The sequence below is a fragment of the Salarias fasciatus genome, chromosome 2 (assembly GCF_902148845.1).
Source record: "Salarias fasciatus chromosome 2, fSalaFa1.1, whole genome shotgun sequence".
In the NCBI taxonomy this organism is placed as follows: domain Eukaryota; kingdom Metazoa; phylum Chordata; class Actinopteri; order Blenniiformes; family Blenniidae; genus Salarias; species Salarias fasciatus.
The window spans coordinates 8167995-8195720 of record NC_043746.1 but is presented as its reverse complement, the minus strand read 5'-3'; the positions used below and the strand labels follow the sequence as shown (position 1 = coordinate 8195720).

Below are 27726 nucleotides of genomic sequence, written 5' to 3'. Positions count from 1 at the left end.
TCTTCTCGTTCGCTGTGAGGGGAGAGTATCTGCAGGAAAGAGTTATGCTATTTGCATATGAATTTGGCAGTCGAGATTCCCTGAATGGCTTCTGCAGTTTATGAGAGACTGTGAGGCAGGACATTCCTCACAGTTAAATCAGGCAGGCCAGTAAGGCGAACTAATAAAGGAGGACTTTATAATCCATCCAAGTGGAGTCTTCTCACTTTGTTTTAAAATCCGTTATGCAAATACCTTTGACTGGTTGACCTCTTACGACAAATGCACTTTGTTATTTGTGCCAGGATGCAGAATTCCACTCGAAGTGGATTTGACGCGCACGTCCTTCTCTTCACTCACTTTTTGTCTTTGTGTTTAGTGTAAATGTCTGTCATGCTGCCTGTGTTTCCCGGTAAATAAAAGCCTCAGGGTGACATTGATGAAAGGGTTTGTATTTATTTAGATAACCTCTGCGGAGACCCGCCACTGAGGAGAGAAACGCGACGCAAAAATGAATTCTTTTAATCACTGTCAGACGAAACAAGACGCTTATATGACAGAATAGAGAATGTAATCTATAATAATGTTATTTGCCACCAACTACTTGAATACATCTGTTGTTCTGTATGCAACATTACTTCATAAATATTGCCAAAGCTTTGTAATTTGAATATATTGTATTTCATGCAACTGTTTACTTTGTCTTTATTTTATTTCCTGCATATATAAACCCAAATTATGTTTCTACCTTTTCTTTTGTACAACACTTTATGACTGACAATACACTAAGACAAACATGGCTATTTGCTGAATAATCCTTTATCCGAAGTTGTTGATTTTACTAAATCTGTGCTTTTTTTTCTTCTTCTTCTTGTCGTTTGTTGAGCTGGTTTGAATAAGATTAAATACGTAATGCCGAACTAATCCAGTGGCAATGATTTATTGGTTCAACTGCAACCGAGTGACTGTGTTTAATTTAGCCGCGGCTTCACTCATCAGCATCTTTACAGTTGCCCCCTTCCCCCCAATAAAGCTGCATGCATCCAGTCAGCACTATCTGTGTGTAATGGTGTGACAAAGAGGGATTTAAGTGTTTAGTGTCAGGAAGAAGCGCAGCATGGGAATGTGGATTTTCAACGTTGAAGAGAATCAGTTACCTATCCATCACACACAGATCAGGTTTCACACACATGCAGGTTCCACGCTACTGGTCATCTCTTCTTCTGACAGGACAGTTTTCTGTCAAGAGGTACTTACATCTCACTTTGTCTTTCTCCTACTTCATTCATTCACATTTTTGTTCTTCATCTTGCGTGTGTTCGAAGTGGGGGGGGGGGGGGGGTGGCTTTCAAGAAGGTATGATTCATTCATCTTGATGAATAATTAAGCAAGAAAATACCACCAGTAACTCTAAAATCATTTATTCATATCAAAAACACAATGCATACAGCGTATACCGTACATTATGAAACCATTTTCCAATTTAAAGTTGTACCAGCAAACCAACAATCATGTATAACATTACACAACACAGACACGTATTTACAAAGCACACTCACCACCTGTGTGTCACACGTAACATTCCAAGTTAAGTAGAGTTTTCTAGTTTTAACACACACACACAAAAAAAGAGATGGTGTAACTTTCTGTTGTTTATTCTTTCACACACAGCATGTAGACAAAGATGTAATTCAAGCTCTGCTCTAAATGTGCTGCCTGAGCGATGTATGGGTGATACCGTCAGAGAATCACTGATAGCAGAGTGGAATGGCCTGATGTCAGCACATCAGATCTGGGATCTGTTCATAATGAGTCAGATCTGATAGAGGTTAGTGCTAGTTAGAATAATAGCTGACTGAGGATCTGATAGCGAGAGCGACTGGGGTTTCAGGCAGTGGCAGTCTGAGTCTGCTGCAGCTGATTCAGCGGTTTCTGTGGGAATCAAAGCCGTTCTACTCTGCTGTCTCACGCTACAAACGATCTCAACCGTCTCTGTCACACACTTCGCAATGCCTCGCACAACAGAGCCTCTCATAAACAGAAGTAAGCAGATAGATGAGACTTCCCGTGAACAGTCTTTCCGAATACGACTTCTCCTCTTTTAATGTCTTATTGTTACACCTCTGTGCCCTCCCGATGGTAGATGATTCCTGTTGAGCTCAGTGTGGGGTAGAAGTGCCCACTGGAGCTGCTGTACTGACTGAGGATGGGGCTGGTGTAACCGAGGGAAGAGTTGGTGGGTGAGGACGAGAGCACGGGGGCAGCCGGGACTTGGGGTACCCACTCTGGGCCGCTTGAGTTGGGGGAGTAGCTGCTGAAGCTTGCTGGTTGTGTGGGTCTATGAGGCCCATCTAAGGAGAGATTGATCTGCAGTGGCCTGTTCAGCCCGTCGCTTCCCACCTCGCTTGTCCCTCCAGCAGAGACTCCAGACATCTCAGACAAGAAGCTGCTCAGGCACGGCGTGGGTCCCGACAAGGAGGGCGAGGGGATCCTGTCCGCCGTGGGGGAGATGTTCAGGGGAGGGTTGCCGGAGTGTTTGGGGCTGCCCCTCTCACTGTCACCCGACTCTGGAGTCCCAGCACTGGCGTCGCTACCGGACAGGGAATCAGACTTCCTTTTCCTCTTGCGGCGAAAGTTACCATTGTCAAACATTTTCTCACAGTTTGGATCGAGGGTCCAGTAGTTGCCCTTACCTAGAAAAACACACAAAATAGTTTTTCAGTTGAAAATGATTTGAAGCACTTGCTTGCTTGAGAAAAGCAAACAGAGTAAAGAATCATATGAAAATGTTACCTGGGTCATCTTCGTCTCTGGGAACTTTTTTGAAGCAGTCGTTGAGTGACAGATTGTGCCGGATGGAGTTCTGCCAGCCCGCTTTACTCTTGTTGTAGAAGGGGAAGTTATCAGCGACGTATTGGTAAATCTGACTCAGGGTCAGTCTCCTGTCAGGCGCCCCATGGATTGCCATGGCAATGAGAGCAGAGTAGGAATAAGGGGGCCTCACCAACTTCATCAAGTCTTCTTGTGAGGGGAGGGAGAACCAGTTCAGCTCTCCCCCTGGACCGCCGGCTCCAGCTGGACCCAGGTAAGGCCTCTGCATGCCGTAGTGCTGGGGGACAAAAGGAGGGCCGGGATTACCGGGTGGGCCGGTAGTCGTCAGATAAGGCGATGTGTTGATCCCGGAGCCGTTGAACCACAGGTAAGGATTCGCTGAAGAGGTGGTGTAGTCGCTCAGGTCGTAGGAGGTCGGCGTGTTGCGCTGAGGACTCGGTAGCGAGGGAGGAGGGTAGTAACAGTCCCCGTACATGCTGAGCTCAGGGGGCTCCTGGCCCAGACTCGGGAACTGTGGGCCGCAGCGAGGAGGAGACTGGCCCTGGGCCTCGAACGAAGACATTCTCTCAGGTTTCTTCCCAGCTCACCTCTTGGTCTCTTTCTCAACCTTTCCCCCTGGTCGTTCTTGTGTCTTCTCAGTGCCTGAAACTTTTTTCTCATCCAGTCTGCTGTCTATTTGTGAATCTTTAGCTCATCCACGGGGTTGTTTGTAAGCTTCCAAGTGCCAGGCCACTCCTCTACACTACTCTGTTGTCTGTTTGCCCTTCATTTATGTCAAAAGGTCACCTGTCATACCTGCTTTATCTTTTTCCTTGGATACGCCCACCTCTAATTTGATTGGCTGTTTTCTCAGGAGTACCTGGCCCTGCTTTCTCTCAGTTTTTTTTCCTGCTGTCAGCTAGTTCATTCCCCTCAGGGGTTTTGTTCGCTCTCAATTAAAGAATTTTCCATTCCAAGAGTCAATCCAGCATTAATTGATTTCGGTCATCAGTGATATTTTTTGATGACTGTGATCATATTCTGTTAAATATTTCTGTTAGATTGAATAAAAAAGTGGTATGAGTTTTCAATGCACACTTTCTTTTTAAACTGACTTCTTACAATTTAGTTTGAATATAACTAACAATAACATAGCAAAAACTCAGCACATGTAAAAATCCCAAAAATGAATACAGCAAATGATTGACTTGGTAACATTGTACAGGTACCTTGATAATAACCTAATTTAAAAAGAAGTATTTTAGTATTGGGATGATTAAAACAAATGGTTTGGAGGGAAAAATACTTCACAGTCATTGTTCTGTATTCAAATAAAATCTAAATTTTGTCTATTTCTGGAGGGTGCTCAGAGTCACCTTTTTTCTTTCATATGTGGAAGAGATGACAAAGCCGAATACATTTTTTACTGAAGCAGGATTTCAAGAGAGATTAGTCTGAAAAAAAAAGATGGTTTTCATTTTTTCAATAAAATTAGAACGACTAGGCATGGGAATCGTTAAGAGCTTGCTTCATACTTTAGATGAGATTTCCACTGAAAAGCAGTCCTCCAGGTGAAACTTCTACTAGTATGAATGAGTAGTTTGGCTGAATTCAGCCAATAATTGTTCTTATCAACTTCTTCTCTTGGCTGTTTAATTTTTTTTTTATTTCACACCTTTTGATTTTTTTTTTTGTCCTTCTTGAAACTTTTTGTTTATGACACATCTTTCATAGTCTGTGTCTTTTAATGTCCCTTCCATTTAGATTGAAATCATAGTTTATGTAAAGGAGACACAGGATCGTGCAAAATAATTTGTAATTAATCTAAGATTAAATTTAGGATACTGCCATTACCTGCTTGTGATGAAGAGCTCAAAGATGATGCAAACGGAACTTTTCCAATAAACCTGGCTAAATCTGAGGTCTTATGCATATCCTGTTGGGATTTAAACCCGTGTTTCCCTCTGAATTTTTTGGAATTTAGAATACAAATTTAGAATTTTTTATAATACGCACATTTTTTCAAAGAAGGCTAAACATTATAAACCAACACAATTATTTTCGTGTGTTTCAAATATGGTTTCAATGAGATAAATACAATAAAATGCAGAAAAAAAATCTCACAATGACGTCATTTACACATTGCACGTGCCTCCCGGTGTTATTTGTCAAGATATCGCGAGATTGCACTTTCAGATAAATTCAGTTAGCTCAAGGTGAGTTTATGTCGAACGTTTTTAATATTTTGTGTCTTTAAATATCACACAGTAAAATGTGCTCCAGTTATAAGTTCCATTTACTCCCTTGCTGCTACTACTTTTGCCTGGAAACGCGTTAAATTGGTAGAAGCTATCACTCCAAAAGAAGCTAGCATGCTAATATCTAGGTGATGTCAAACCGTCGCGACGCTCGTCAAAATAAATTCACCTTACGAAAAATGAATCGTGCAAAAAAAAAAGCGTGTGATCAGTTCGTATCCGTTTATTGGCTGAAACTGCCTTGTGTCAGGTGAACAGGGAGTTAAGCCTCGTCTCGATGTCAGACTCGTCTCCCGCTGAGCTCCCGCGGAGCCCCGACATCGACATGATGGAGCTGGACAGAGATGTGGAGAGAATAACTGAAGGCGTGGAGGACATGTCCGGTACGTGCTTCACTGTGCGGGGGGTGTCTGTCTCTGGGGAGTGTGTGGTTGCTGTGCTGACGAACGTGGTGTGCGTCCCTCCAACAGTGCAGCTGACCTGGATGGCCTACGACATGGTGGCTCTGCGGACCAGTCCCGAGCTGGGCGCCGCCATGCAGGCGCTGCAGGAGGCCTACCAGAGATGCAAAGCTGCTGTCTGCGGAGACTTGGACCTGGAATCAGGCATGGACAACAATCCCGAGCCTGCTTCAGCAACTGTTGCAGAAATGTGAAGATTATCAGAGATTTCAATTCTCCAGTACCACGCTGAGAAGACGAGGTGTTAAATTTGATTGTAGTTGTTTGGTGTTCTTGCCAATATTGCCACCGATCTGTTCCTGTTGTGTTTATTATTGTTTGATGGAATTCAAGTGTTCTGGTTTGTTTGTTTGTTTGAGATGGTTCAAATAAACTAATTGAAAGCGATTGAAGAATGAGTTTTTTCTTCTACACACCTGTTGTACTGATGACATTTTTCATCAGATTAGAACAGCATGGAATATTATATTTAAGATTCATATTGTTTTCAATGACAAAAACATTTTTCATTAACCGCTTTTGATTGCCTGGAATTGTTTTTCAGATGGAAAACCCTGACAAGGGAGCGGAAGAATCCGCTGCGGCTTGCACGGATCTGGATGACATCCTGAGACGGCTGGACTCCTTATCTAAATGCCTGGATCAGCTTGCACGTATGGGTGACCGTTGATCTCCATCCACTCACTTTACACCTTCAAAAGTGTCAATCACAGCTGCAAAAAAAAAGTTGATGATTGATTTGCAAATATGCAAAGCACATGATGAAATTGAAATCTTAGATGTGAAATGTGATAAGTAAGAGCGGGAGATTATGCACCAGCTTAGCCTTACTGGTGGATGTCTGCAGTCCAGAGTTACATGATGCCACACGATGTCTGTCAGATTGCGCTCTGCTGATGGACAGATAGGAGTAACTGAAGGATTTCACACACACACACACACACACACACACACACACACACACAGTTGTCCATCAAGTCGACTGATGTGCTGCTTGATGTTGCAGCCTTTCTCTTTTGCCATGGGGGACAGTTGTGGGCAGAGTTTGTCATAGTAATCTTCCTACTTGTTTGAGTTTTGACAATCTCTTCATTTGAACGCTGTAACACCTGGTAGTTTGAGGTCTGTTAAGTACTCTGACACCTGATCTTTCTCGTATGCAAAGAAATGCCTATGAACAGGAAACGGACTGGTTGTGTATGTGCATGTAAATGAATTTAAACGACGAAATTTCCCTCTGAGTATAATTGTACTGATGTCTTTGTGTTACCAAGTTGGGAAACAGAATCGGTCTTAATATTGGCTCTTACAGAAATGTGCCTTTCCCCTTCATAGTAAAACACAAGAGCTACTTGAGCTTAACAAGAGAAAATGGGCGAGAGGATAAGAGTACACTTTGTTTTGTAGGCTGCCTTAGTCTGAAATGTAATAATAGGAGATGTAGACCGGAGGCAGTTGGGAAACAAGATATTTGCTTTCTTTCTGCAGTGCAAATCCATCTGAAACAATGTGATCTGATCGTTTGTGTTGGCCACCCTGACAAGCTGGCGTTTCTCAAAGTCCAAGATGCATTGAAGCGGCAGCCGCAGCAGCAGCCCCCAGTCTGACCTGAAGCAGAGGTATGAAGAAAAGAATGGAGGTAGTGCAGTGAGTCTGGAAGACACAGTTTTGGAAAATTCACACACAGGAAACTAAAAGTACAAGTGAATAGAGCCAAAATAAGAGTTGCATAACAATGACCTTTTGAGGTAGTGAAAATTATGGCATCTGTTTTGGGTTTCTTAAAAATATTCTGAACCTACCACATGCACACAAATTAGCATATAAAGATAAGGAATAAAACAAACGCATCAAGCTCGGGGCTCTGATCTGGTCAGATTCCCGTGGGGGCCTGCAGACAACACAGAAGTCTGGTCTGTGGCATCAGTGAGCGGCAACTGGATGTGTGTGTGTGTGTGTGTGAGTATGTGTGTTTTTCGTGATGGGTAATCATCTCCGTCACCCCGGGGAACCTCTATCGCACAACAGCACAAAAAAAAGATGACAGGGACCTAATGACGCAGCACAAGTCAGCATCACATTGCCCGAGGCGTGCTGCAAGATGTGAACTTTTCAGTTTACTCCAAGGGAGCGCACTGATTTGTTACCTTTCAACATCCAGATAATGGGAGTTTCGTTTTCACTGTAACTTTGTTTTTTTGGGGTAATTCGCGAGGTATTATAAGTTGCCTTTTTTGCAGACCTTGATGTTAAAAACTAACTTGAATTAGCAGTATGAAGGTCGAAGTGTGCTCGATGGAGTCCTCTGCTGTCCCTCCACCAGCCATTCATATATCTGTAGCCCTGTATAGCTTACGTTGCCTTTCCTTTTGTGTGTTTGTGTTGTTTGTGTGTATGTCTCTCTTCAGGATGAGGTTTATAAGGATGCGAGATGCAGCGCCTGACCTTACTCACCTCCTTCAGAGCATGTTCTGCCTGATATCTGGCCGGCTTTCCTCCACACCAGTGTGAATTCTAATCCTGGATGATGCGCCATATTTTGGAAATGTTACTATATAACTGGATTTGTGCTTATTTTGACAGGCGTTGTTTTAGATTACATCAGATATCTTCAGTTGATAAGCATTGTTGGTAAAAAGCAGTTCTTGAGTTGTCATAGTAAATGTAGGGATCTCTGTTGTGTTCCTTGTGCAGCATCGCCATCTGCTGTCTCTCATCTGAAAGTGCTCTCAGTGTGGAATTATAACTGAGAGGCTTTCTCTTTCTCTTCATGATCTGCTGTGAAAAAGGTTTCTCTATATTTACTTTATTTTTGCCTATTCAGTGTCTTACATTGATTAACCAGGATCCCTGGGTATTGGGAGAGAGTTAATTAGTTTACTTGCCCTAAGGTTGGGTGAGGGGTGGGTGGGTGGAGGGGGGGGGGGTTCCATAAGAATATCGTAAGCCTGCAGTTCTGAATTCACTAATAAACTGTAACACTGCCCTCTGGTGGACAGACATGGAAAAAGACATTTTCGCCTCAAACTATTTTCCATCAAGTTGCTGTCTCTGCTTGAAACATTCCCTCATACATACTGCTTACCTAGTGTGGAGTTTTCTGTTTGATATAAGTCGTTATATCTTATCTTAATGACTTCTTGTTTTTGTTTGTTTTCTGCTTGGATTGGCAGGCAGGCAAGAGAAAAAGTTTCATTAGTTAGATCTTCTATCTTACTAACAGAAAATAACTTCTGTATCCTCAAATTTGTGTGATTGTGGGAACGTCACTGTCAAGTTCAATTCGAGGTAATGTCTTCTTGTACAAATACTGAAAAAAAAATCTAAATTTTGAGGCAATCCACTACGTTAGACCAAAACGATTATTCTCGGTTTTAAATTGTATGCCATTTAGAAGTCTGGCCAGTCCCCTTTTAAATTACACCATGTTTGTTGGGAACATGCATTTGTGGTTGAGATGAATTTGTGGTTTGCACCAATTAAAATCCATGCTTGAGCTAAACTGACTTCTTTGGTGGAGCTTTTGACTTGTTTACAGCTGCTGAGAACCCAGTGCACTGATGATCATTTGTCTTGATGGACTCTAAGACCGCAATGAATCAAGGATGAAATTCTTCCAACTATGGCACCACAGTCAGGGACAGAGAAGATGATGCAGCCTGCCAGCCGTCCTGCAATCGACTCTAGTGATCGATTGTTGGGGTCAGATTTGTTGTGACGTTGAGTGACCATAACAGCTGTGTGGTTAATGAGACGCTGCCACGGCAGGGTGTGAGCAGACTGGTGGCCACCATGAAGAAATGGTGCCAGGCTGTTGTGGCAGTATGTCTTCCATATGCTGCTGAAACTATTCAGAAATTAATTTATGAATTCCACCAAACTACAGTCATCTGTGGAAATAAAAAAGTTTGTCAGTGAAAATTTGGCATTTTATTAATAGATGAAGCCACATGCTCAGCTCTGCTCTGCTCATCCCACAAAGGCATGCATCTTGCAGAGTTTAAATAGGCAATAAATTGATTTTAATATGGTGTAAGCTTTTTCACATTGTAACAACAAAGGAATGACCCTATAAAAATGGTTTTCTTTCATTTTATGCAGTTTAGTAACCTATGGTGCATTGTTGAACCTTTGTGTCCACGGAAAACGATTGTAAATTCCTTTTGCTAAAGAAATCAATTTTAAGCCAGACGTACAGGATTTAAAGACAGAAACAGGCACAGGTCATGATCCAATATATTCTACATCGTGTGTGAAACTATAAGAAAATGAATGGTTTGATCGGTTGAAAGATAACTATAGAGGATTACACACTTATTATGAAGTGTGCACCAGTTGTGCCAAACCCCAACAAAATTCTGTTACAACCTGGAATGCTATCCCAGACCCTTTCTTTAGATTGAGCCCTCATCACATTCATTCTGTCCATTTAAAGATAACAAAACACCATGAAGAGTAAATGCCTTGTATTCAGCAGTCTTCAGTGAATGACCTCTGAGGGCAAACTGTTTTTACCCGTCAGATATTACATCATATTAAGTTTTCCAGGTTAATGTTGCGATTCCATACATGCTTTATTTTTTGGATTGGTATCATGGTTTTGTTGTGTTTGGTCAGGTCTGTGTCCCGGCTGTAGTTGGTCTTAGGTCAGACTTCTCTGGTATCTCACACCCAGGTGACAGAGGAGGGCATCTGGAGAAAAGGGTGATCAATCATGCTCAGTACCCCCAAGCCTGTCTGGATGAATACATGGGTTTTCCCAGGGGGTCTTTACAGGGGATCACATATCAATCTCCTGTATGGTCCTCCCTGTTCTGATTAACCCGACCTCCTGTACAACAAAAGACACACAACTGCCGGTGGCGATACACAAAACAAATTGTCATAATGAAATGATGTACAGCAAAGTGTTCAGACACTTAGGATGTTTTTACAATCTCTGTATTGTTTGAAAGGTACAGTTTCATGAGAAAACTTTTGCTTGTCAAATTATGTTTGGATGGAAGGTTTTGCTGTCTTTTAGAACACATCCACAAGACGGCATCATATGGGATCAATGTGGAAGCAGCCATGTGCTCAGTGAAGGCCGGGGATTGAGGGCGGATCGCTGAGGGCTTCCAGTAGAGCAAAACCTTTATTAACTCACAGCAGGACAGCATGGGAAATACAGGACATCCCCAAGTAAACTGACAAATGGAGGAATGGCAGAGAGGTGGGAGTCATGTTGACTTCTTATCTCGGGGGGAAAAACAAATTGGTGCTAATAAAAATTACATTTTATAACAAAAATGAACCATCTCAATCCTATATTCCCCACAAGAATACAAGAACAGTGTAAGTTTCTGTCAGTTGTGCAGCCTATTTTTGGAAGTTTTCTTGTTTTGTTCATGTACGGTGTGAAACAGACCTGTCTAACATTTTACCATTGGATATATGTATCATCGTTTTTGCAGAAGCCATCTTTGTCCTCCAAATGTTATTTTACAGCACTATAGAACAGATATAAAGTCTCATCCTGGTGAACTATCAAATCTAGCCTCCTTTTGTATGTTTGATAACTTCCATGCTTTCCTCACATTTATCTGATTAACAATGGTAGATAATTCATATCAAAATGTACATTTCAACTGTATGCTATTCATAGTAATGTCAACTGCAAAAACAAGCAAAAGCAACCAAAGCATCTCAAACACCTCCAGTCAGTGCACCAGTGTAAGTTGTTGCTACTTGTAATTTAGATATCAAATAAACTAATGTGCACTCATATATACACATAAACAAGAGCAAATCAAATGTCTATTTTTAACCTGGCTAGAAATTATGGAATATATCAGATTGTGTCCCTTTTTAAACTTGCTAAAATAAACATTTTGTGAAAATGGGAAAAATCAAATGTTATAGGATAAAACATGAACTTTCCAAGACATTCAATGGAGAAGTGGCATCTGCAATTTTTTTCTTTTCTTTTTAATTTCCATCACTCAATTCGGATAGGTGACTTTATCCATTTTTTCCTTAAATATTCACCATATGAAGTCTGAATGCATAAATGAGAACTTGGTTGGTTGATCTGTGTTGTAACTTCCTCACAGCTGGACTATGAAGATAGTGAAGCAGCCCTGGAACTACCCCCACCCCCTCTACCGTGCCCCCTCCAGGCCAGGACCCCCTGAAGAAGGCAATACCCATGCCATCAGTCATTCAGCTGAGACAGTGGCAGATTTATGACACGTCCAGCTGGGTGGAGGATTTCTGGAGATCCAGGGGGTAGAGAAGAAGGAAGTGAATGAATGGCTCCTTCAGACAGCAGATAGATACCGGTGGGCGGAGCCAGCGCTCCTCTCAGACCTAATTACTTGCAAATTATAAGATTAGAACATAACTCGCTCCCAGGGCGGAGTGCGAGTCACGCTTATTTATAACCAGTGTAATAATTGAACCCCAGAGTGACCCACTTGCTGAGAAAAGAGCTGGTCGAAATGTCTGTCAAGGCGTTTCCTCTCACGCTTTGATGTATTGTCATACTGCTGCATTGCCCCTGGGCCGAGTCACAGGCTGAAATAGCCATCCGAGGCGCGGGTTATTAAACCAAATACCTTCTAAATTATGAAGGTGCAAAGAGCTCCCCTTCCCTGCGCTTTGAATGGACTCAATACACATTGACATCAAAGTGATGGTGGATCCACGGAGGATCATCACCTTGGAGAAGTGTGAGCTTCACCATGTTGCACCATGTAATCCCCCACAACAAGTGTATTGGCTGCATTCTCATTCTAATGTGTGCGCTGTCATGGAATCGAGTGGCCCAGTGATTAAGTTAAATGGGGTAATTACTTTTTCATGAAAACAAAACTGGCTCGGTGAAGCTCACTTTAAACATTTTTTATTGAAGAATTTAAGAATAAGCAACAGATTTATAAATATGCATTTAAAACTTTACACAGAAACCAGGTAACGGGTCCGTCTGAAGTCGCTGATCGCCCGCCGTTAAGTTCTCCTCCGTCTCCCCGCGGAGCCAGACGCGTCCCCTCCCTCCCTCCTGGCGCACACGTGTTTGACCAGCACCTGGGAGCAGTCCTCGCAGTTCACCTTGCAGCACCACTGGAACTTGCAGTTGCAGCTGCTCACGATCTCCGTGCGCCTCTCCTCCACCCGCAGGCCGCACTCCAGGCACAGCCTGCGGCAGCTGCGCCTCTCCCACAGGGTGCGGCCCTCCCCGTGCTGCAGGCACTCCCGGCCCTCCGTGCCGTGCAGCCCCAGGCTGCTGTTCCTCCTGCAGTAGTCCGGGGACTCGTCCAGGAAGACGAGCTCCGTCCGCGCGATGCTGGAGAACGCGTCCTGGATGGCGCGCCGGTTGTCCGCGCTGTTCCTCGCCTTCTTGTCGAACTCCAGCTTTTGCGCTTGGCTGTGTTTGATCTTCAAGTAGTTTCCGATTTCTCTGAAATCGGACAGCTGGGACCAGCAGGTCTGGACCGTGCAGCTCTCCGACATGCCGTGGCACCTGCAAATGCGCCTCATCGTTTCCTTCACGGCCTGTTGGGAAAGAATAAGCGCGCATTCAGATGGCGGCAAGGACTCAAACGTCCTGAAGTGTTTTAAAAAGTCGCTCACCAGCCGTCCAGCAGCGTTGTTGTGTAAGTTGACCGCAGCCCTGGAGTCCTGGCCTGTCTCCTGCGCGTCCACGTACTGCTTGGAAATTCTCTCCCCGAAATCCACGTTATCACTGCAGCCTCCCCACAGCCATCCACGACCACCTAATTAATATCGGACCACACACACTAAGTTATTCCAAATGACTGTTTTGATGCCGAAAGCCCGTGTGATCGTCACCCGGTGACCCTCACCAAATTTTCCATTCTTGGAGCCGTCGCAGCCACAGTTGTCCAGCTCTCCCAGGGTGCAGTTCCTGGTCAGTGTGTACATGACTCCCGCTGCACTGATGGCACGGATGAAAGATGTCTCTCTAGTGGCTGTACAGGGGGAAATAAACACATCAAAAAAAAAAAAAAATCATGTTTGCACCAAGGGAGTTCTGGGATGATCCTCTAATCCTGTAAACTATGAAAGAACAGTCATATTTAACTGTGGCAACTGAACCAAAGGACGCATTTTATGTGGACATTTATGGGGAGTTTTTTTTTTCCCATTAATATGGACTAATTAAACCGAGTTTCTTCGGTCCAGTCAGAGTTTTACTGAATGGTGTAAGCAGAACTTACCCCTCCTCAGGGCCCTCAGCTGAGTTGCGCTGTCGGGGCAGTTCCATCTGTCCCACGCAAACTGATATTTACACTCCTCGATGGCACTCTGAGTGCCCACCTGCACGCTTTTTGCATAGGTGAGGTAGGCCTGTTGAAAAGAAAAGGTTTTTTTATGCACAAACTACAGCGTTATCCACAACTTTTCAATGTAATATTTTTTTAAAAAATGATCAAGTATTTTCATATTCACCTTGGGTCCCGTCATAAGGAAGTTACTTGCCACCCTGAGAAGAGGAATGAAGCAGATTAATTATTTTGCGTCGTCTCATGATTAGCAGAGGAGCCACTGTAGATTTCTTACCAAGCTTGTCCCGGGTGTGCTGTGCACAAAAGCGTCAGAAGCCAAAAAAAAGATCGCTTCATTTTCATAAAGATGTCGGTATTTTTGACCCGGCGTGCTGCGACTTCTCTCTTTAATGGAAAGTTGAAGAGATGTTGCTCTTGTTCTTTGTTCGGGAAACCAGGGAAAGCTGATTGGGCGAGTGGCTGAGGAAACGCCTCATATGCACACTTCAAAGAAAGGCATCAGGCCACAGTATCTTCATTTTTAAAGTCTCCGTGACACGAGGCCCCCCAATATACAAAAACAGGTATTAAATATTATAGCAAAATATTTATTCGTGACTATTCTGAAAATAACTTTAAAATATAAAAAATAAACACATTTCAGATTTTACAGATCATGCAGCCAAGAACCTATAGTTCAAGAAACACTTGTGGTCTTATATGTTTGAAAGAATTCAGTCAGTAAAGTAAAGTGCATTAAGATGCTTCAGATGATATGCGGGGAGGAAAAAAAATTAAATAACACTCATGAAAGTCATACCAATGGCTCTTTCAGTTCATTTTGAAAACGTCAGAGGCAAATGATGCCGAGTTCACTTTACGCAGCAAATTATTGTCTGTGCGCGTTGTTCCTGCGCCTCGCTTTCTGCTTTCTCCCATTGTCTTTACGCACGCAGTAATATTTAGTCACCACTTGTGTGCATTTTTCGCACTTGACCGTGCAGCACCAGTGAAATTTGCAGTTGCAGGTGCTGACAACATCAATGCGCTTCTCAGCCACTCTGAGGCCGCACTCAAAGCACAGCCTGCGGCAGCTCTTCCTGTCCCTCCGGGGCATGCTCCTGTTCCCTTTCAGACACTCTCGCCCCTCCGTGCCCTGCACCCCCAGGCTTTGGTTCTTCAAGCAGTAGTTTGGTGAATCCTCCAGGTAAATGAGCTCCGTTCGGGCGATGTTTCGGAAAGTGTGCGCGATGCCTCCTCTGTTGACGGCGCTGTTCCCCGCTCTCGCTGGTTTCTTGTCCATATCCAGTTTTTTTGCGTGATTATATTTCGTTTTCAGGTAGTTGCCCACCTCTCGAAATTCGGCCAGTTGCATCCAGCAGCTCTGGATGCTGCAGCTCCCGGAAACTCCGTGACACTTGCAGGCTCTCCTCATGGTAGCTTTGATTGCCTGCCAAAAGAGTGGTTTACAAAATAAATCCTTCAAAACCTGCTCCTTCTGTGTTTTGCGCACATGCGTAATTACTCCACACTAAAATAGCTACGTCTCGTTTTGTTCTCCATTTTCTTTGCCAGTTATTCATTGACTTCATTGTGAAAAATGATGGATGAAAATTAAAAATAATTGATATATATTCGAAAAATCAAAACCTACCAGTCTGCCCGCTTCGTTGTTGTGTAAGTTGATTGCTGCGCGCGAGTCATGCCCACCCTCCAGCGCATCCACAAACTGTTTGGAGATCTTCTCTCCAAACGCCACATTGTCACTGCAGCCACCCCATATCCATCCTCTGCCACCTAAGGATCATAAAATGCATATAATTATGGAAAGCAATTTGCAGAATATGCCAATTACGCTGCGCAATCAATGGATCCATTACGCACAAAGAAATTGCTCAGTAATTTACCAATACTGTTTCAAATTAAAATGCAATGGTCGCACAGATTTATACTTGCAGAATCTATAGATCTTGCGTATTTAGTTAATTTTACATAAATGAAATGTCCCCTAACCTGAACGATCCAGTATTTGCGCAGCGCAATAGATAGATCGCGCCCATCAACCAAAAGTGTTGGACAATTGTATTGGAGCAATCCAATAATAATTAATCTGTAATGCAGGTTCTCTGCTGTAAAGTAGAACAGAAAATGTATGACTGTATAAATGCTCACCTGTCTGTCCAATTCTGGAGTCATCGCAGCCGCAGTTGTCAAAGTCTCCCATTGTACAGTTCTTGGTGAGGGTGTACATTACTCCAGCGGCGCTGATAGCATGGACAAAAGATGTTTCTTTTGTAGCTAAAACAAACGAGAAAAAAAAATCAAAAATGAAATTTTATTAGCTTGTGTCGGTTTGTCATAACTGTGTAATGGCTGTTTTAACAATGTGCGTAAAAGGCGCTTTCGATGCTGCTAAACAACAATACACAGACAACAAGCAGCCATTAATATGATTTTGAAGGATGTGGATGTTCTTACAGTTCTTACCACGTCGAAGGCCGCTGTGTGTCGATAGCTGGAGTGTGCTCTCTGGACAGTTCCACTTCTCCAAAGCGAACTGGTGTTTGCACTCCTGTATGCCTCTCTGTGCGCCCACTCGCACGCTGCTGGCGTAGGTCAAGAAAGCCTTGGAGCAGAAAGTTAAAGGAACTGTGATATTTAACTCATTACAGCACGTTGGCGGTGTTAAGATCAACTCTAAAGAAAGACGTTTTGCGCACAATTTCCTTTCTAATTGTATTTACCTTTGGTCCAGTCATGAGGAAGTTGTTTACCGTCCTGTTGAAAGAAAAATAAGAACGCAATGTTACTCCAATTATGACACTGATAACACACTCACACTGCACAATTAAACTGAAACATGTCTAACATAAGATCATTATACCAAGGATATGCCAGTGGAAACCTGCAGCACAGAAACAGGGCCATGAGAAGATTGTGTAGTTCCATAACTGCTGAGTCCAGGCGGAGTAGTCCAGATGTGGGTAATCTCTGAGATGAGGAAGCCGACTGTTTTGCTGCCCCTTTCTCCACCCTGATGATATTTATATGGCCTGGCCCCCGCGAATGACAGATTTGCGCTGCAGGTAACGGTTCACTGTGAAAATGCGTCAAGAGGACATTGATTGCAGCGTCCCAGAGACAAATAGGTGCCGTCGGTGCATAAGTGCACTTCAAAGAAGGGACGCAGACACTTTAACAGCCCCTCATTCATTCATTCACCTGTCGTTCCCAGGCTTCATCCTTATATACTTTTCCCACGATAGAGAATCATATCAACTGGCTGGCGAAGGACAACCATGTTTCCATCTTCTAAACATTCATCTATTCAATTGTGGCTGATGTATTTTATGTGTAAATATATACACATGAGGACATAAAATATATCATTGCTGGAGATACTGAAGCCACTGAGGAGCATCAGTGGACACAGATCTTGTATTAATACTGCTGTGGTTGGTTTATATGGGGTATTAAGATTAAAATTATTTTTCCTTCTTTAATAGACATTAAATTTGGATGTTTATTGTTAAACTCCATCGTGCCAACCTAAGAGTTTTTTTTTTCTTTTCTTTTCTTTTTTTGTGTGTGATGTTGAAGCCTTTGGGAAATGGCACCAGTGTCCCAGGGGGGGAAACACAGCGCAGCTACAAAACTTTAAAGCTTCTCAGTGGTGACGGTATATAGTCATGTAAATACTGCCTCACACATCGGCGAAATTGGCATCGTCATGATAATAGGATAATAGTTGTTTCCCTGGGAAACAACTCGGTGTGAAAACAGTCTGGAATTTACAAGCGTATAAACACATCGGAGCTTTAACGTTTTCACCATTAAATTGCAGTTTAGTTTGGTCACTCCTTTTGCCAAATATTTGGCCCGGGCTTTAAAATAAAAAATCTAAATAAAGAATGATATTAAGTGGACACTGCTGATCTCGTTGGACTCCACTTATCAGGCCAGTTTCGATCACCTCTGCGCTTTTTTTTTTCTCCAAGTGATTTGAAGGATCTACTCAATGTTAATCGCTTGTCAAGCATCATTTAAGCCACTCAGAATCTCTTAAAGCCACAATTCTGCTCAGCTCGCTGGACAATGGACGGGGATCTGATCGAGATCCCGCGCACAAAAGAGCAGAGGTGTAGGTGTGGATAATCCCCACTAATTAGATATCAGCCCGTCATTTTCCACCCGCACTGAAACTTGGAGCGCTCAGCACCAGCTTGTCAATAACGACCGCGCAGTGATTAAAATCAGCCTGGGTGGGATTGCGCATCATTTGTGTTCAGGTGAAGGATCAGTTTACGATCGTGATGGATAAACAGCCAGCAGTTGTAATCTTATCAGATAAGCTTGTCAAAAGCCGTGGAGGGCAAATGACGCAGGTTGTTGAATGACATTCTTATAAAGTCAGATGAAAACCCACTTAATGCTCGACTGTCACGTGGCTGGGTGGATGCATATTCATTGAACTGCATTTTTTTTTTTTTTTTAACAGATTTGAGTGCCTAGAGCTGCAAATGCCGTGCTCTTAATGTGAGAGTTGTACATTTCAGTCCCATTAGGCAGTCTGGACACCACTGATGGATGAGCTGCAGTTTGAGGTGAGAGAAGTAGAGCAGTGACGGCTGAGGAGGTGTCAGGTCTGTGAGGCTCCGGAGGGGTGGCAGGACTGCTGACGCCAGGCTGCAGCACCAGCAGGATAACGCCACACCAAAACCGTCATGTTAGTGCTGTTTATGCCCATCCGTCATCATATAAATTAGTGATAACTGATGCTGAGTTCACATTCTGACACACTACTCCTCAGAGTCGTAGTTTTATTAGATGAGTTTTTATTGCACTTCTTTAATTTTTGAGGGTTTCAGTATTTTTGGGAGTTGTTTGAAGTATTTCCTTAGGAGGAATTAAAATCAGGAATTTTCTGTTTCATCTGTATTTTAAATGTTTTCTATTTAATGATCGGAAACTTTTATTTTAAAACGCATAAATAAAATATTTACCACCCAACCCACACTAAAGGATGGCATTTTAATAAGCCATAGTTATTTTAGCAAAATGGTGTTTGTCATTTAAGTAGTGTTTAGACCTTGGTGCAGTGGCCTGTGCTCTCACCTCACAGCAGGAATATCTCTAGTCTGAGCCCATTTATGGCTTTCTTTGTCATTTTCCATGGTCCAAAAACAGTTCAGGTTGACTGTGTTTCCATATTATCAATAGATGTGATTGTCTGGCTGTTCTCATTCACCCTGGGGGGTTCAGAGGAGTGTTCCTGCCTTAATCTAGCTTCATCCCCTGAGTCCCTGAAGGTCAAGAAACAGATGGATGGCTAAATATTAGCCAGGATTAAAGTAGAAGACTGAACTCTGAGATTTTGATACAATCTAAAGAAACTACTGAAAATGATTGTACTGCATGTTTAAAACGTTTTTCTTACTTTATTTGCAGAGTTTCTATATTTAACTTGGAAAAACAAATATGAAGTCTTTGTAGATTAAATATGTGTAACTTTTTTATAATAGCTGCTACAAATAGCTTATTTATTTAATAAATCTTATTCTAAAGTTCAAATGAAATCATATAGGCTCATTCAAATATAAATATTAAGACTTTAGGCTTTCATATCGGTTGGATGTATCTGAGGATGTATTTGATTTTCGAGCTTGATGTGAAGTCTCGCTACACTCGCAATATAATGAGTTCATTGTGTTTGTGAATGTCATCGTCTGCATGAACAAGACTGCAAACACGCTCAGGACTGACTGGTTCCATGTCTTCATATTTATTTCATAAAGAAAAGTAAAAAGTTTATTAAGAAAACATCCCACATGATTAGACTTTGATCGCTCCCATGTCTGCAGACAACCCCCACCTCCCCTTTAGCCTGGATGCTTGCCTTTCTCTCTGTGCTACATCACTATACCACTCCCCAGTTTGGCAATATTGGAGACATGCTAGCTGTGGGCTAACAGTGCAAGACAGGCACCCAGGCTGGCATTTTCAGAGTGGTAAGAGAGGCCCCCCCATGTGAGGATGCCATTTACCCTTATAGCACCCCAAGGGAGCTCAAGAGCACCCCCCATTCTGAAGACAATGTTAACAGATTGAAATACTGTGATAATCAAAAGAAAGTGCTTTTCGCTGTGGCATCTCAGCTTCTTTTCTTCATGTGCTCAAGTCAAGGTGTGGCATCGCCTTTCCTCTCCTGTTCAATGGCTGAAAGGAGAAGAGAAAAAAGAGAGAGCACGTTCGGTGAACATGGGAGGAGATTTGTTGTATGTCAGTGATGTGCTGATGTTGCAGCTATTTGTTTATGTTGCCCTGTTTGCTGAGTGCGGTCCTTTTTTTTTCTGGCAGCGCTGGAAGAGGTGATGACTTGGTACTGACAGGATGAAAATGCTGCATGTGGATGAAGGCTTTGTGGCCTCGCCACTGCTCAGAAACACACACACACACACACACACACACCCATGCCTCAGTGACACTCACTCTCTTTGGTGGGCAGAGGGTTTTTCTCTTTTGTCTCCGTCTTCTTCAGCTTTGTCTTGTCGAAACGGGCGATTTCAGTCATGTCGGGCTTGTCAGACATTTTGGCTGGGAAACACAGGATAAGATACCTGAATACACAGCTTTGACCTTTCCTGTCAAGTATTACACTCACAAAGCAGCAGGACGTAATCACCCGCTAGAGATTACTGGTGAAAATCATTGTAGGGATTTGGAAGGTCATCATGAAAACGATGAAATACCCGATTGTCTGATCGTTCAGTACCTGCGATGGAAGCGACCGCACAAAAAGGGAGTGGCTACAACATGTGCAGCTCAGACTGCGGCCACATGGATGCCTGTGAGTGGTGGTTGCCTCCCACACATGCTCCATCTTGATAAGCACTTCTCTAAAATGTCTATCCAGCTAACGCGCACATTTCTCCCCGGCTGTCTGTTCTTCCCTTTGTCTCTGCTGTTCCCTCTCAGAAGCTTGAGTCTTTGTTCTCACCCTCCGCATCCTCGCTCTCCCTCCCTCTCCCTCTCCCTCTCTCTCTCTCCCCCTCTCTCTGCATCCACCCCTGCAGCCTCGTGGATGTAGGCGATGCTCCACAGGCTCCACTGCAGTCATTTTCCCAGCCTAGCCTCAGGTCTGACTAATCTCTCCTGCACAGTCTCGCCCAGTCACGCCTGTTTGAACCGCTGCTCTGTCAAGACACCTCTGTGGAAATTTGACAAGCCCCCACCCCACCCCCACGCCCCAAGCCTGCAGCCAGTCATTTGCAAACCAGGCTTTTGTGAAATCGTCTGCACTGGTGTGAATTTGTATGAGGCCTAATAGAGTCAGTCAGTTTGACATGGCAACAGACACGCTGAGCACGTGGCCAGGATGAGAAAATCTCTCTTTTTAATGAAAGAAATCCCTCAATCTATTAGTGATCAGCCTTATCAGGAGATTATCCACCTTTGACGAGAGCTGACACTGAATGACGACTAACCGCAGCGGCTGTAATGCAATCACATCCAGTTATTCAGTAGACCATAATGACTGAACATTTGCTCTATTGTTTCTTCATCAACCTCATCCGCCTCCTTTCAGCCATCAGCATCCAGCTTTCTGCCTACCCAGCCACACCCCAGTCCTTTGTTTGAGTCCTGGTGAAACACAATCCTGGAAAGAAATGCACACACACACACACACAGCCAGGGAACACACTGAAGGAGAAAGGGGCTTTTCTTACCGATGTTCCTCACAGACGTGGGATAAAATCCACCGGTGGAGAACTAGAGAGAGCAGGGAGGAATCGAGACAGAGATGGAGGACGCTGAGTGAACCTTCCGGTGTGTACACGCCTGCCTACATCCAGGGCGTGGGTATAAGAGGGAGGGAGGGTAGAGAGAGAGCGAGGCAGGAGAGAGAGAGAGAGTGACTCTGAGCATGGTCAGCCTTTCCTTTATGTCATCAATATTAATGTTGCTGAGGGGAAAGACCAGACAAAAGCCGCTCCGGATAGGAAACAGCTGGTCTGTCCAGATGACCTCAGATCGATTGTGATAAATTATTTCTATAATAAATTATGTGTATTATAGATTTGTCTCATGCTGGGTTGTGCTGAGTCGGCCCGGGACACGCTGCATCAGATGCTGGAATGAGGATTATATTTATGCTTCATCAATGCCAAGATTATGCTCCTCCACCTTTAAAATTACCCTCACATGCTGGAAGTGTGTCAGTTACACGGATTATAAATACTGTTGCTTAATTTGATGGGGGGGAAGTTGAAGCCTTGGTCTTAGATCATATTCTCCTACATGTGATTGTATATTTGGTATTTTTGTCAATTATAGCCAAAGCTTTTAACATAATTAGATTACAGCCATAAGATTACAATAGAATGGCTGTCAAAGTAGCCATTGTAGTATCATCCTATAAGAACCAGCACCTTATGCCTTTTATTATCTCAGCTGATGTCTTCTATGTACTTTGAAAGCACCATTAATTTTTACAGTTCCCAGAATTGCAGATGTCTGACATTATCTTCATCTCCAACTTCGATCTGTTTGATTTAATACATTTTGATATTTGTCAGTGTTATCATGATTAACGGCTTAAAAAACTATATATATATATACATATATATATATATATTTTTTTTTTTTTAATCAGAAAACAGTTAATCGTGTCTTTGAATGTGTTTCTTAAAGGAACTCACTCAGGATATTGGTGTACGCCAAAGTTTTTGTAAAATATTACACTTTTTTTCATGGATTGAAACAGAGAAAAGTCTATTTATATTCTGTCTAATATTTAAAAAAAAACATTTTTAATCAGCTGATCTTGATTTGTGCTGCTTTTTTGAACAAGACATGTCATTATAACCTTAATCTAGAAATATAAAGCATCTTAGTATTTTCATAACACCTTCACACTAAGCATTCTGAGATGCTGAGAGTTCAGTGGGTATTATTTGTCACCTCCTTTATTTTGCGACCGGGTGAGCTCCAGTGGAGTTGTGACGTGCGGACCCTGCAGATCCGGGCTGATGTCAGGACCCTCGCCGGGCTGGATGCTTCAGTCCTCCCGGAGGTCCGGTTACAGGCTGCCGATGGCAGCTGCTGAGGAGACGCAGCTCAGAAAAAGGCAGCTCATCTCAGAATAGCAGAGTGGTGATGAGTCAACTCCAGCTCAGAGCCGAGATGTGACTGGACAGTTGGTATGAAATGACACTCCCCCTCCCTCCTTCCTCTCAGCTAAAGAAAGTAAATTTAGTCTATTTTCAATAAGTATCGAAGTTTCCTTCCTTCCTTTCTTGGTAGTGGCGGCCTATAGTGTTGGAGATGTGAGCTTATAGCTGAAAGGTCACTGGATCGAATCCTCAGACTGGCAGGAGGTTATAAAAGGGAGATTGGAGTCACTGCATGTCCCCCACCTTAATCACCGCCACGGTGGGTCCTTGGAAAAGGTTTCTAAACCTTGAATGCTTCAAGGGTGATGAATGATGGCTGCCCACTGCTGGGTTGAACACAGAGGACAAAACCTCAGTGTGCTGCTGTGTACATTCAGAAAAAGTAGGAGTATAACACCCAGTCATATAATGGCCGCTTGATCCACAATGGTGATAATGTTTAAAGGAATATTTCACCCAAACAACGATTTAGCCTCATTTTCTACTCACCCTCATGCTGAGCAACACTCTGGACACTTTTTTGATGTCTCTAATGCAGCCGGAGATCCGGGGGGATTTTCGCTGTCAACAAACGTCCATATAACAGGGACCGATAAAGCCCGAAAGAAAAAGGTCCACAAAGTCCACAAAACGTGCCTATTTTCCTTCATACTGCTCGTCCACTGTAAGCCAAGTGTCCTGAGCGGGTACCGTCCATAATTAATTCGAAACGAGGTCATTTACTACATTTTTCGAGCCTAAACAGTGCGATATCGTACTTCCCCAGTGCACGTCAAAAGTGCTCCAGAGTGTTGCTCAGCATGAGGGTGAGTAGAAAATGAGGCCAAATCGTTGTTTGGGTGAAATATTCCTTTAATAATATCAAATAGCATTCAAGAATCATTTGTGTATTTTTCTTATAAAAAGCAAAATATTGTGGATGAGACAGTTGACAAACTTTTTTTTTTTTTTTTTTTTTTTTTTAATTTCACAGCATTTTGTTTAGTCATTCAGAATCTTTCCACCTCTGTCTTGGATTTGGTCGTCCTCTCCCCGCCTCCTCTGCTCCTCCAACATGACGTCATCCTTTTAGAGGTGACCGTGACAGACCGGGGCGGGAGGTTCTGGGGTTCCACGGTTCTGGTAATCTGTGTTGAAGTGTGACATCACTTCACTGGATGACTCTGGATTTTACTGGATTACATCATCGCCGTGATGAGATCACGAGCCTCTGAGAGAAGGCTGCAGCTCCATCTGCTGGCCAATCCGCGGTACTGCCTCATTTAACTGAGCCCAGGAAATGAATAAGCATCAGACATTTTCACTGGACTTCACTCACCCCGCGTCTCTGCCCTTTTCAGCTCATTATACTCCATCGCTCTTCACATCACAAACACATGCAGTCTTTTAGAAGCATATTTTCATCAGGTTGTTTGTTTCTGTGAAGGCTGAGAAGGATTCTTTGACCTTCTCTAATTTGCCCAGGCTCTCTTATTAACCTTTGTTTTTGATGTGTTTTCATATTTGATGCTCGGAGACGAACTCCAGATGGACAAAGGTCAGGCACGGCAGCCAAATGGCCTGTCAGAACAACCTGACAACCAAACAATTTAATGTCTGGATGGAGGTTAACTAGTAAACCTGATGAGGAACCAGGTGGATCAGCATGCTGACAAAATGTAGATAATTAATACTCGAAAAAGTGCTCTTTTTAATCAGTTTTTGTTTTTCCTTAATTTTAAAACAAACCCTTTACGTGGTCTTAACACAGGATGGCAGCACAGGACAGTAAAAAACAAAAGGAACTCAGCAGACTTGGAGCTGATTGGAGGTGAACTGTTTGCGAGAGACCACTAGGGGGCACTAACCCCCCAGAGCCAACCAGCAGTTTGTATCAGCTTGATTAAAAAAAAAAACAAAATGAAAAAAAACAAAAGGATAAGTAGGGTGTACAACTTGACAAAACGATACTGTGATGTTAAAAAAACAGAGGTAAGCATGCAAACTGTATTATAAACAGATTGTCTTTTAAAGCAACATACACTGGCAGTATTAAAATGAATATTAGCAGAATATGTTGGAGAGCACTGAAATAAGTAAAGAAGTTCATATCGTTGTAATCAGGACTCCTGTGTTTACTGGCCATAAAAACAGAATTTTTTTTTTACAGTGAGAGAGAGTTGTTTTGATCAGGGATTTGCGTCTGTACAGTAAATGTGACTCTATATGCAGCAGCTGGGTGGCACACAGCCTGGGAGATGCTGCAGAGAAGGAAGAAAAGCTAATCAGTGTGCATGTTTCAAGTTTTTGGCTCTCAGTTCAGCATAACTTTGCATAACCTCAATTCCATTAGTCTTTCACATGTGTTTTTGTGTTAAAACCTTTGGCAGGGCTCATAATTTCCCCTCATGAGTCACAGAATCTTGGAAATGTGCTGCCTGAATTTCAAGCGTGTTCAGAAATTTCATGAATATTTTTTTGCTTTTATATTCTCATGTTGCGCATGCCTCAAAATGATTTTAAACCTTTCTCAATCATTTCACAACTGTTGCATGATCGTTGCAGAAACAGTCACAAGTGCCAGAAATGAGTAATTTCCTGGTGACATGCAATATCAAGGATAATTTGTGACATTCATGCAACAAAGTTTCTAATTTAGTGTAATTTGGAGTAAAAATCGAGGCTTGATTGCTTATTTCCTTCGAATTTTCTTTCTCCAACTAGTTGTGAGTCGTCACAGCCCGGTGAAGACGGGGCTTAACCTACTGTATCACTTGTCCTTCGCGTCGCATCGTGCACAGGACGGAAACAGATGGTGTGCTCCAGTCCTTGATCTCTCATCTGGCTAAGGTTTTGTACAAGTCACAACCTATTGGGCCTCCATCTTGTGCCTGTGAAATATCAGCGGCCTGACTGTGCGGCGTATTGATGCATCACATCGCGCCGATAAGTGCTTCCATTGAGCCATTCGCCCCGTCGGAACGGATCATTTTAAGATTTATTATTGAGCACCTGGCTCAGTGATGGACTGGCAACCTGTCCAGGATGTATATCATATCTCATTTATTGTCAGCTGGGATTGGCTCCGGCTTTTTTCGACTGCACTCTGTCAAACATTGTAGAGAACATAGGAGATGGATGGATGGATCCAAAATGCCATCCGAACTGTATTTTACAAGATAAGATTGACCTACTCTGAAAGTGACATTGCAGCTTTAGCCATCATATCTTAGCATAAGTTTGTTTCAATCAGCAATCCGTCTCTGTCTTGTTTAACTCTCGAGCTCAACGCTCTCAGCTCTCTTGCTTGTGAAGCAGCGCTAAGTCCCATCGAGGTGACACTAAAATCTAAACTTTAGCTTGCTTGTGCACACACACGCGCACGCTTCGGCTGAGTTATTCTTCATTGTCCATGTTGATAGAAGATGATTTTAAGAGCTGAAAACAGAGAGAGCAATTTGCCCCGAACAAAAACGGAGGGGACATTGTTATTCAAGAAGAAGAACTCCGGCTGAAGTGTAATTACTTACCACAGTCACACAAATTAAATCCTGCCCAGCGCTTTATCAGCCTTAAACCAACAGAATGAAGGAACTCAAAGGCAGATATGCAAAAGCCTTACAAAATAATCTTTTCACTTTGTCAGGAGCAGCGAGAGCGCCGGGTTGTCTCTCAAACACGTCTGATTACTTCACATTCAGAGAGGAATTAGTGTTAAACAAAATGAAGCTATTATGGAGACGACCCAGAGCAGGAGTGTTTTTTCTTCTTCTTCTTCTTTTTTTCTTTTTCTCTCCCTTCTTTGAGCGTGAGGATGTGGAGGATGGGTCAGGACAGTCAGAGGATCAGTCAGACCAGATAAGCACACAGCCTCAGCTCATGATCTCCACAACTAATGATGCAGCGTTTGATTGGTGCCCCGTGTTCCATCACCCGGCCAACGAGCCAAGCCGATCCGAGTGTGGAGGAGTTATCTCACCTAGCCAGCTGGAGGACAGTGACAGAGATGAAAAAGAAAAAAAAAAAAGAAGAAGAAGGGAAGCAGCAGAGAGGAGACGGAGGGAGAGATGGTAAATGCCTGCTGAATGTACTGAAAATAAACAACAAGAAAGCATGTTAGTAATACACCTTATCAGGTATCAGAGGCCGATGGCAATCTCTAAATCCGTCTGTTTGCTCAGTGTCGTTAGTAGTTTTTGTGGGTCGATTGCATCGCGCCTGCCTGGAATATCTATACTTTCAGGGTGAGCTCAGGCTTTGTTTGCAAACACATGAAAGTAAATATCTGGTATGCATCTCCTCTCTTTCAACACCCTCCCCTCATCCCTCGCCCCGCCGTCTCTCCGGGATAAACGCAATGCATTAAACACTCACACAACCGAAGGCTTGAATGGATTAAGCCAGAAATCAATCCCTCAAACGCACACTCGTGTAAATTAAAGGAACAAATGAGCAACGCGGAAAACAATTTCACTCATTTGTTAAAACTACTACAAACTTTTTTTTTTTTTTTTTTGCTGAAAGGAAAACAAAACGGGGCGAGATGCGTAAGCCGTTCATCACTGACAATTAAAATAACACTCAGCCACTAAAGGGTGTTGTGCTAATGCAGTTTCAGAGTTGAGCAATTTCTTACAATTATATCAACAAAGCCCCAAAGTGTTGAGAATGGATGGCACAGTCCTCAGCAGTAGGATCTTGTCAGCTGTAAGGAATATGTTTACCTGGAGAGATGAATGCTCCTGAATTCAGGGCGCGCATTCACTGACTGCTTGGATGTTATTGCTGTTGTCTGCGC

At 43.1% G+C, this 27726-nt stretch overlaps 5 protein-coding genes across 5 annotated transcripts; 1 reads left to right on the top strand and 4 right to left on the bottom strand.

Annotated features, from left to right (window-relative positions):
* Positions 1–1384: 1384 nt before the first annotated feature.
* foxi3b (forkhead box I3b) lies at positions 1385–3569 on the bottom strand. The gene is made up of 2 exons (XM_030117648.1): positions 2773–3569; positions 1385–2672 (listed from the first exon to the last, which is right to left on the bottom strand). Exons 1-2 carry the CDS (start codon positions 3371–3373, stop codon positions 2095–2097), a joined length of 1179 nt encoding a protein of 392 aa, XP_029973508.1. The 5' UTR covers positions 3374–3569; the 3' UTR covers positions 1385–2094.
* A 1756-nt stretch (positions 3570–5325) lies between these two features.
* On the top strand, positions 5326–5703 carry syce3 (synaptonemal complex central element protein 3). Its single transcript, XM_030114014.1, has 2 exons — positions 5326–5431; positions 5519–5703. Exons 1-2 carry the CDS (start codon positions 5326–5328, stop codon positions 5701–5703), a joined length of 291 nt encoding a protein of 96 aa, XP_029969874.1.
* A 6793-nt stretch (positions 5704–12496) lies between these two features.
* LOC115404585 (protein Wnt-8-like) lies at positions 12497–13987 on the bottom strand. Its single transcript, XM_030113996.1, has 5 exons — positions 13961–13987; positions 13729–13858; positions 13354–13479; positions 13121–13263; positions 12497–13042 (listed from the first exon to the last, which is right to left on the bottom strand). The coding sequence occupies exons 1-5, from the start codon at positions 13973–13975 to the stop codon at positions 12497–12499; spliced, it is 960 nt and encodes a 319-aa protein (XP_029969856.1). The 5' UTR covers positions 13976–13987.
* A 678-nt stretch (positions 13988–14665) lies between these two features.
* On the bottom strand, positions 14666–17018 carry LOC115404576 (protein Wnt-8a-like). The gene is made up of 6 exons (XM_030113983.1): positions 16999–17018; positions 16521–16554; positions 16264–16402; positions 15949–16074; positions 15431–15573; positions 14666–15226 (listed from the first exon to the last, which is right to left on the bottom strand). Exons 1-6 carry the CDS (start codon positions 17016–17018, stop codon positions 14666–14668), a joined length of 1023 nt encoding a protein of 340 aa, XP_029969843.1.
* Positions 17019–19916: 2898 nt separating this feature from the next.
* tmsb2 (thymosin beta 2) lies at positions 19917–21631 on the bottom strand. The gene is made up of 3 exons (XM_030106255.1): positions 21504–21631; positions 20266–20370; positions 19917–19992 (listed from the first exon to the last, which is right to left on the bottom strand). The coding sequence occupies exons 2-3, from the start codon at positions 20363–20365 to the stop codon at positions 19955–19957; spliced, it is 138 nt and encodes a 45-aa protein (XP_029962115.1). The 5' UTR covers positions 20366–20370; positions 21504–21631; the 3' UTR covers positions 19917–19954.
* Between the last annotated feature and the right edge of the window lie 6095 nt (positions 21632–27726).